The sequence below is a fragment of the Ostrea edulis genome, chromosome 10 (assembly GCF_947568905.1).
Source record: "Ostrea edulis chromosome 10, xbOstEdul1.1, whole genome shotgun sequence".
NCBI lineage: Eukaryota > Metazoa > Mollusca > Bivalvia > Ostreida > Ostreidae > Ostrea > Ostrea edulis.
The window spans coordinates 34,013,003-34,022,960 of record NC_079173.1 but is presented as its reverse complement, the minus strand read 5'-3'; the positions used below and the strand labels follow the sequence as shown (position 1 = coordinate 34,022,960).

The 9,958-nt window shown below is 35.8% G+C and overlaps 1 protein-coding gene across 1 annotated transcript; it reads right to left on the bottom strand.

Moving 5' to 3' along the window:
* Nucleotides 1-665: 665 nt before the first annotated feature.
* Nucleotides 666-9,651, bottom strand: LOC125665868 (uncharacterized). The gene is made up of 3 exons (XM_048898778.2): nt 8,616-9,651; nt 4,674-4,839; nt 666-1,197 (listed from the first exon to the last, which is right to left on the bottom strand). Exons 1-3 carry the CDS (start codon nt 9,244-9,246, stop codon nt 861-863), a joined length of 1,134 nt encoding a protein of 377 aa, XP_048754735.2. The 5' UTR covers nt 9,247-9,651; the 3' UTR covers nt 666-860.
* Between the last annotated feature and the right edge of the window lie 307 nt (nt 9,652-9,958).

Sequence of the window (9,958 nt, the reverse complement as noted above, 5' to 3'; positions counted from 1 at the left end):
TCCGGATACAGGTACGGATTTTTATTTTGTAAAAATGCCGATATATATATAAAAAAAACCCACATCACATATTGCCGCAGGACTTTTATTGATTAATAAAAAAAACCATGATATATGTAATATTAAGTAATAATAACTAAAATGAACAATAACTTCAGGTGCTTGAATTGTATATGATAAAGAAACAGAATTTCTCTATTTATATTGCAAATTTACAACTCATGCCCAGAAAATTTGACATTCATATATAATTGAATTTTTCCTCAGAGGTAGTGCAACTAAATTTAACCACAAAAGATAATCTCACTTACCTTTTTCAAGTTGAACTCTATTTTTAGTAACAACTTTTTGCTGTAGCGCCCATATTCGACAAAGGTCAGACTTCAAAAAACCTAGTGCATAACTTCAATATATATACTTACTTTCTGCAAAGTTTCAAGGTTGTACATAAAAAACTGTAGGAGGAGTTGATTTCACAAAATTTCCCCAACCGCCCGCCCGCTCGCACTTCACCATACTATAGACCGGATTTGCACTTCGTGCAACCCGGCCAAAAATTGGTCAATTTTGGCAGTTTTTGCCCCGCCCCTAAAGCCCCAGGGGTGCAGAAGTCCTGAAATTTACAATTTATGCCCCACTTGTTCTAAAGATGCTTCATACAAAGTTTGAAAATATTTGGAATAGTAGTTATCAAGACGAGATTAACAATGTTCAATTCTGAATGCACGACGAACGACAACCAATTGCAATAGGTCACCTGAGTTTACTAAGAAAAAAACCCTATAATAAATAATTTTGCCGTAGTTTATTGAATTCGGATTAGATTTAAAAAATTTCTTTTAAAAAACCCTCTCCATTTTTTAGCATACTGTCTGTATATATACCGTTGGTTTTTCTGTACTGTCATATCTCTTCTGAGTGAATCGTGAACTGTCTGGGTAGCAGACGGTTTCCTCAAACCCAAGCGCCGCCATCTTGTGCATGACCTCTAACCTGTATATGACGTCAACAATGATGGAAATGTCAATCCGAAAAAACCCGGAGAACGGCGAATCCAAATCGGAGACAATGTAACACAGCATGCTGATGGAAAAAAGTGTCAATGTGCACATAATCAGTTCCATGCGATAAGACGATGCCTGGATCATCAATACTCCATAAAGTGAGAAAAATCCCAATGAGATCAGAAAAACCCACCTGTTTGTGAAACAAATATTGATAGTTGAAAATAGTTTGCTCCTAAGTAAGTCCTGATTGAATAATTGCTAGCTGAATAATAACGAGGCTTATCACAGACCATAAGATAAAACTCCACTACTATAAAGACTAGCAAAGTACATAGTACATTAGAATCAGTAAGCAATAAATGTACAAATTTGGAGTACGACTTATTCACATCTAAATCAACATGTCAATACATAAAATAAATGTCTTGTTAACATGCAAAAAACAAAAAACAAAAAATAAAAAATAAAAAAACACCAAAAAAAAAAAAAAAAAACCAAAAAAACAAAACCCACCAGCAACTAATTTACTCCAATCTATATGTATTACTGTTGTTCTTCATTATGCTTCTTCAACAAAATTGGAAAATGATCAGTCATAACAAAAACCTGTTACACACCAGAGTGATTCCACGCACAAGTACCCTGAGGTTGAAATAAAAAAATATCCTTCCTATGAGACCACAAAAACTGAGGCCCTGTGTCGCATCATGTGTGGCACGAAAAAGATCCTTCCCTGCTCAAAGGCGGTAAGCGCCGAGAATATACCTAAATTTGGCAGCCCTTTGCCAACATTGGTGACGTCTCCACTCTCCATATGTGTGAAACATTCTAGAGTGGGATGTTAAACAATATGAAATCAATCAATCAACCGATTCGAACTCTACTATTTCAATCTAATGTTTTCACGGTCGTCCGCGCTGAATCGTAACTGTCCTTTTCACGTTTAGAATATAACAGATAAAGAACACGGTGTATATTTCAAATATTTCCAGATGATTACCCGCATAGCGTAAAAGTTAAGTTCCTGAACCCGCAGGCGATTTTAAAATTTCACTAATGCCAATCATCCTTATTGGGTCTAACGTCGCTAATCACGCTTACTGAGTCCAAGAGTACTTACATCTTTGTATGATCAGCGAATCCCCCGATTTTCATGAATATTTCTGATATGATACAATCATTTGACCAATCGAAGTCACAATGACAGATTTTGATACTATAATGACCCTACCCACAGGTAAACTGTATAGCGTTTGTTAACAAATGATAACCAAAGATATCACTCTTTTAGAAAATAGTCAAACATATAGCTAACTGTAGCCCGTCTTAACAAAATTCTGTTTGTCAGTTTTTGCGAATGCGCAATCCTCGGATTATTTCGCAACAAGCCATGCCATGATCCCCGAGTGTGTGTGGGTTTTTTTTTCATAAAAAAATTAGGGAACTTCCCAAATTGGTTGAAATATGATCATCAATATTCATAAAGACGAAGATTTTCTTAATCATACAATGCAAACACTGCTAAAACGGAGACAATAGGCGTGGTTTGCGACGATGTATTGGGTCATGTGAATTCAAAATAAATCAAAATTGGTGATTTTTCCTTTTCTCCATTTATGGGCAGCGTGATATCTGGTGATCAATACATACTTTTTATAGTATTTTTGTATATCACTGTAACGTATTGGATATATTGCTTTCGTGTACGACTTCAATTATGTACGACTTGTCTCAGGTGTGAGACACATGAATGTTGACTTCCCGTCTGAAATAAAGGTACTGAATTATTATCAGCGTGTTATCCTCCATCATCAGCCCCAAACAAAGGCAACACACGTAACATGGTGACAGCCGTTTAACTGTAGAATCAGACGTGTAAATCTGTATTAATCATGGATAAACTGAATGCACCGGAAACGCTGAGTTTTGATGTCACAAATTTAGCGCACACATGGAAAAAGTGGAAAGTAGACTTTTCGCTTTATGTGACCTAGCAATGGATGATAAAGACGAGAAACAAAAGGTGAGAATGTATAAATATCTTTTTGGAACACGAGGACGAAAAGTGTTTGACATTCACAGAGACGGGGGAAATCGCACTTTGACAATGATTATTATGAAGAATGAAACTGTCGAGCGATACAAGTTTAATTCGAGAAATCAACAAAACGGGGAAACGGTTTACAGATATGTGACAGAACTCACTCAAAATTTTATCTGTACATTGAGGATTTGGTGAACTAGAGGAATCGTTAATTCGTGACCACATTGTATGTGGAATAAGGGACTCTCACGTTCGTGAAAGACTCTTGAGAGAAGCAACTCTTACTCTAAAAAGTTGTCTTGATATCTGTAGAGTGTCAGAATTGTCAAAGAGCGAATGAAGGAAATTGAGACTCTTTCAGCAGCAGCAGTAGAAGTTCATGCAGTTAAAGAGAATGGTGCTAGACCAAAGACTAATCAGCGGAATAATCATATGAAACCGGAACAGTTAGCAAAAAACCGGTTGTATTGCGGCCGGAAACATGAAGCAAACAAACTGAAGTGTTCTGCTTATGGAGAAACGTGCCACAAATGTAAGAAAGACCACTTCAAATCTATGTGTGGACGACACACTCAGAAAGTGCAAAATTCTGGAAGGACCAGTAAACTACACAAAGTATCAGATTCAGACTCCTATGGTTATTATGACACCATTCAAAGCGGAACCTAGGAAACATGGAACGCCCATTTGAATTCAAGTCGACAGTGGAACAAGTTGCAATGTCATTCCAGCAAGCAAGTTGGATGAGTGTGGAATTCTATATAAACTGTCCAGGTGAAGCACACATTGCATGACAAGTCCAGGATCAAGCCACTTGGAAAAACAACAAAGGCAATAAACAATCACGACGTCATAAATTAACGTCATTATAACTTTCTTCAATTGATCGCAATTAAAACAGCCTAAAATCGTAGGGTATCTTTCAAAATTTGTATAGAGCACAACTTGTGATTTGATTTTAGAATATGCTTATCAATAGAACAGGTTTTTTTTTTTTTACACTACTTAAATACACATTTAATTTTAGACCGAAGGCTGTGCTCATATACAGTATACAAAGTCTGACATTTCTCCATAAACATCAGAATAGATTGATTGTATATTGTATAACGTTCCTATCGAGAATTTTTCACTCATATGGAGACGTCACCATTGCCGACGAAGGGCTGCAAAATTCAGTCATATGAACGGCGCTTACGGCCTTTGAGCAGGGAGGTATCTTTATCGTACCACACTTGCTGTGACACGGGGCCTCGGATTTTGCGGTTTCATCCGAAGGATCGTCCCATATAGTCGCCTCTTACGACAAGCAAGGAGTATTGAGAACCTATTCTAGCCCGGATCCTTATGGGACTAAAAATCAGGAACTTTGATCTGTTCTCCAATGCTATATGTAGTAAGTGAAGTCCATTGAAGAAATGCTAAGTTCTTCATAGCTTATTAAAGTGGGAAGATTATAATTGAAAATTTTTAAAAGAGACTTTGCCTCGCCTACCACTTTTGTGGAAGTGAGTAAAATATTTACAAGCAACTGTCCATCGAATCATTCATAAACCGCGAAACTGCACGATAAAGGTATTGGCTTTATGAAGTTGGGTTTCACTTGCAGATAACATACTTACATTAACCAGTGCGTCCTTGAATGCAAGACGCTGATATCATCAGAACAAACATTGTTGAGCTTGGATATGTAATCAATGAGGTATCTCTTCATTATGTCATCGACGTAGTGGTCTTCAACTGGATGGTTTTCATTTTGAAGCAGAGTAAGAACCTCCCATATTGCAGCTGTCAAGATATTCAAAAACTACAAACTTAATTCTCAATGTCACGTGCATAAATATCGCGTGACAAAAAAACACCTACCGCGATGGCTGTAAAAACAGCAATTGACGAAAATTCTAACGCACTTAGATATTCCGTATCGTCTGTCTTGGTAGTGTTCTTCTGTTTCGGAGGTACATTAAGTGGTAATTTAAGGTAACTCTAAACTCGTATTATTATCGGATAAAAGTTTAAAATGTGTAATTATTTCAATTTATTTAATGATATCAAATAAAATATATAGGTCATCATACTTATTAAGATGAAACACATACATATACAAAATCATATACCAACAGCAGAAAATTGCAATTTTCCTTCAACAGCTTTATCAAAATTTCACAAAAACTGGATAAAACGATATAATAGTATTCATGATAATTTCATGAAATTGTTTCTTTACAAAACTACTCAACATTTCTGTAAAGTACATGTATCAATAAAAGCTATCGCGCAATGAATAAAAAAATTAATGAAAACAGTTATTGCCATTGGATTCCATAATTTGAAATATATCATTTATACATGTATGTGATTTTGACTTTTTAAAAATATATATTTTGTGTTTAACAATATTTTTTCAATAACCATTTGAATAGACTCCAACAATATTTATGGTAATATCACACATAAATTTTAAATAAAACATTGATTTTGTGGAGTTTTATGTCGTCACAGGAGGGTGGAACTACTTTAAATGCCAGAGTGGGACAACAAACATCTTGCTTCAATGACGAGGACGATTTGAAAAAAGTCTTCTGTTGAACCGATATAAATGCTTTGTTGGGGAAAACATTTAAAAACAATGCAGCTGTTTGTTCCTATCCTACCTAGGGAACTAACTAGCAAGAAAATGACAGAGATAGAATCTTCCGGAATTGCTTGAATAGACTGAAGCAGAAACCAAATTGTGTTGCTTTAAAATCAAGAACATCAGTAAAACTGATGGATTCTCCCCGAAATGCATCTAACCAATGAACTATTTCATATGACGAATGATTCGCATAATGAATGACTGTTGAAGTATTGTTGAAGTGGAGCTTTATTTTACATACACATATATAAGGTAGATGTTAAGACGTTAACCTTTACAAAATGACATTGAGTGACCTTTGTCTGAAGGTTATTTGCCTATTACTTATTTGTGTGATACATGTACAGTATATGATTTATCCCTTTTCAAAAACTGTTGATATATAGAACTTTTTAGTAAACTCAGGTAACCTATTGCATTCGGTTGTTGTCCGTCAACAATTGAACATTTTTAACTTCTTCTTAATAACTACCATTGGGACAGGGGGGGGGGGGGGCATAAATTGTAAATTTCAGGACTCCAGTACCCCCGGGGCCCTAGGGGCGGGACAAAAACTGCCCAAAATTGACTAATTTTCAAAAATCTTCTAAAAAAAAACCACACACGTGTAAGAGAAACTAAATGCATAGTGATGTAGAGCAGGAAGGCTTCTACCCAAATTGTAAATTTCATGACCCCGGGGTAAGGGTTCTGACCCTAGGGCGGGGCCAAACTTGGTATATAGTGCTTATATGTAAAACACTTAAATAACATCTTCTTTAGTGTTATTGATACTAAATGGATAGAGCAGGTAGTCTTTTGCCAAAATTGTAAATTTGATGATCACCAGAGTATGGGTTCTGACCCCTGGGTGGGGCAAAACTTAGTAAATGCTATTTATTTAATATAAACGGTATTTCATTATGATAATTCATAATGGGATTGGACAGCAGGCACTGCTTATATAAGTCCTCTCCATAAATAGTATTCATGTGTAAATTTGCCGATACTGTATAAAATCTAAATGCATAGTTACGAATTAAGCAGAAAATGATGAACAAAAATGGTGAATTTCACAACTCAGGGTTATGACTTTAGGATGGGTCCAAATTAGTCATATCTTTTGATGTTTTAATGTTAATACACCTATTATTCAAAGCCTTTCATCAGTGTATGCACTTTAGAGGGCAGTGAAGTTTTAAGAACACATGTAAATCTTGTTTTATACTGTTGCTGAAAATTAGAATTTAGCTTAAATATTCGGAACAGGAATTTGTTTCTAGATTTCATAGCCCTTGGGGGTAGTGATAGTTCTTCACTAGTATTCAGGTGACCGATAAGGCCTGTGGGCCTCTTGTTACTTATATAAAGTATATCTCCTGAGTGACTTTGACCTTTTCAAAAGCTCCAGGATCTTACAACTTGGTACATTTGATCACCATCATGAGTGGAAGATGCCTATTGTTTTTCAGGGTCATAAGTCAAGATCGCAGTATTAATTCACAGGAAAACATTGTAGGCAAGATACAGACCGCACCATTGGGGATGGGACTGTCAAACTTGGTACATACACTTATCATGTCCAGTGGAAGACTTAGTAGGGAAAACTTTGGAGGCAGGATACAGACCAAACCGTAAGCGTTAGACTCTTACAACTTGGTACATTGGATCACAATGAAAAGAGAAAGATGCCTATTGTTTTTCAAGGTCAAAGGTCGCTGTATTAGTTAATAAGACAACCTTGTCGGCAGAATACAGACCTAATTTTTTTTAAGGCTAGGATCGTCAAACTTGGTACACATACTCCTCCTGCGAAGTGAAGTATGCCTTTCGTACTTCAAGGTCAAAGTCGTAGTATCACGTAGTAGTTTGAAAAATGTATTTATTTCCATTCATTAGAGTTAAAACTAACAAATTATCAAATAAAGTACATAGGTCATCACACTTTTTAAGATGTGAGATGTACATAAACAGAATCATATATCACCGTCAGAAAATTGCAATTTTCCTTCAACAACGCTATCGAAATTTCATACAAACTGGTTATGACGATATAGTAGCATTCATAACAATTTCATGAAACTGTATCTTCACAAAAATATACAAAATATCTGTAAAAATTAAAGGAAATCTATCGCATAATAGACGATAAAGAGATCAATAGAAACAGAGTTATTGCCCTTGGATTCAATATTTTGAAACGTATCATTGATTATTCATCTGTAACTTAGACTTTTAAAATAGTTTATTTTGAACAAGATTTTTTACAATAACTATCGGAAAAGACTCCAACAAAATATATGTTCCTATCACGCATAAATCTAAATAAATCATTGATTTTGCAAAATCTGATGACATCCCAGGAGGGTGGAATTACTTTCTTAAAGTCATCATTTTGCAAATTCTATGGTCGTTATAACGATCTAGTTTGCCAATACAACCTATCATCGGGTCAAATACTGTCTGACGTGTTTCATACCTATTGTTATACCGTTCTTGGCATACTGATTTTGGCAACGGATCACTCCGTTTACCTGATCCCTTACGCTCGTCTGAGAGGAATGGGGACAGGGTCAGGCTAATGATAGCCGCGTAGCCGTGAGTTTACCTATTCAAAGAATTTAGCTTCTGACATTTTGAGCACAATTGCGCAGGTAGTCCGAAATATCTGACGTTTTCTTGGCTTTTTATGATTTTAATGTTTACCGTGCCAGGAAAACGTCTGAACTGGCGCCATTTTAAATATTTGCGAGCCGAATTCAATGTTAAACTCACAACTAATCAATACAGCGATGTTTCTTGTACTTACTAATATCGATCAAAAGAAAATATCACTCCAAAATTCGATAACAGAAGCACACAATTGTAGTCAACGTCATTTGAGCGAACGAGTCACGTAACTCAAAACAAACCTCGAAATTCTAATTGTATTCAGTTTTCTACTTACTTTTGACATCTACAGTGGGGCGTTTAGTGAAGTTGGTCGGCCGCTTATTCTCAATTTGCAGAATCATGTAGATAGCTTCACATTTGATGGCATGGTAGATCTCCATCCTGACGTCACTGTTCATTTTAAGCTTACTAGCCAGAGTAGCAGCTTGGTCTAGAAAACTGATTTCTTCTGTCACCTTATTCAAAATGTCACTCTGTTTATTAAGAGCTGAGGAGAAGGCAAATCCAAACGATATGGCGTACACAAGTCCTGCGGGGGTCAAGAAACAGGACACGCACTGGTTGTTGTTGGGGAGTTGTGGATACTTCTCCTTTGGCCAAAAAAATTCAGTGGTTGAATGATAGAATATCATGGCGATGGGTCCCAAACATATGGTTACTAAAGCAGGTATACCAATCTTTAATAATTCTGAAGGCTTGTTAGAAAAGTTTTGAAGAAATTGCAGTACCTCCAAGTCGAACTCGGTGAGAAAGTAGAGACAGGACGTGTTGTTGCAATGTTTCGATTTGTTGAATTGTTCTTTATGTCCAGAAAATGTTTCTAAGTGATAGACCTCAAAATCCAGACTGGAAATGCGGTTTGATTTCATTCTTTTCACAAATTTATCGAAGCGACAGATCAGCATTATGCAAATTCCTAAAAAAAAAAAAAAAAAAAAATCAGTAGCATCTATACTTATAAATTAACAATTTTTGCTAATAAAGTCCGAAACGCTTACTCCAGAGTTAATGCTTGCAACTTTAATGTTGTTTCATATGTGAGGTGAAGTCCGTAAGCTACAATCTGCAATAGTAAGGTGGCGGATCTAAGCCAGTTTTTCTTCTCTCTATAATACGACATGAAATACATCCGTTGTTTATCGATGCCTCATTTTGTAAGTGATCAGCACAAAATTATATAGGTGTTCAGTGTTAGTTGTACTTATAATAGTTTTGACTAGGCCCATATTTATCATATGATGAAGATTTATAATTATATTACTTATATATACACTTCATTCAACGAAGGACACCCCTCCCGAGACTAACGATCTGGCACATCGATAAAATGATATTCATCTGATCTGTTCCTGCAATCATATAGTGCATTATGTTTTTCGATTATTGCGTTTGACGAGAAGAAACCACGTGTATTCATAATTTTGCCCTTAAATTGTCACACTGGACAAAAAACTGATCTGGACAAAAACTGCCACTATTAACACATTCACAATATTGAGTTTGATTTTGAAATTATGAACGACCGTTCATTTCGTCTTTGGTCAATTATCGGCATAATGGATTATAATTGCATTCGCAAAAACATTATCCAAATTCAACACGGAGAGAGATCATTTA

Bases quoted from the DNA above. Each gene is read 5' to 3' on its own strand.
- LOC125665868 (XM_048898778.2), bottom strand. From the start codon at position 9,246: ATGCTGATCTGTCGCTTCGATAAATTTGTGAAAAGAATGAAATCAAAC. The intron at 4,840-8,615 runs GTAAGTAGAAAA...ATATCTTGACAG, and splicing joins CCCCACTGTAGATGTCAAAA to CTGCAATATGGGAGGTTCTT. The intron at 1,198-4,673 runs GTAAGTATGTTA...TTTCACAAACAG, and splicing joins TCAAGGACGCACTGGTTAAT to GTGGGTTTTTCTGATCTCAT.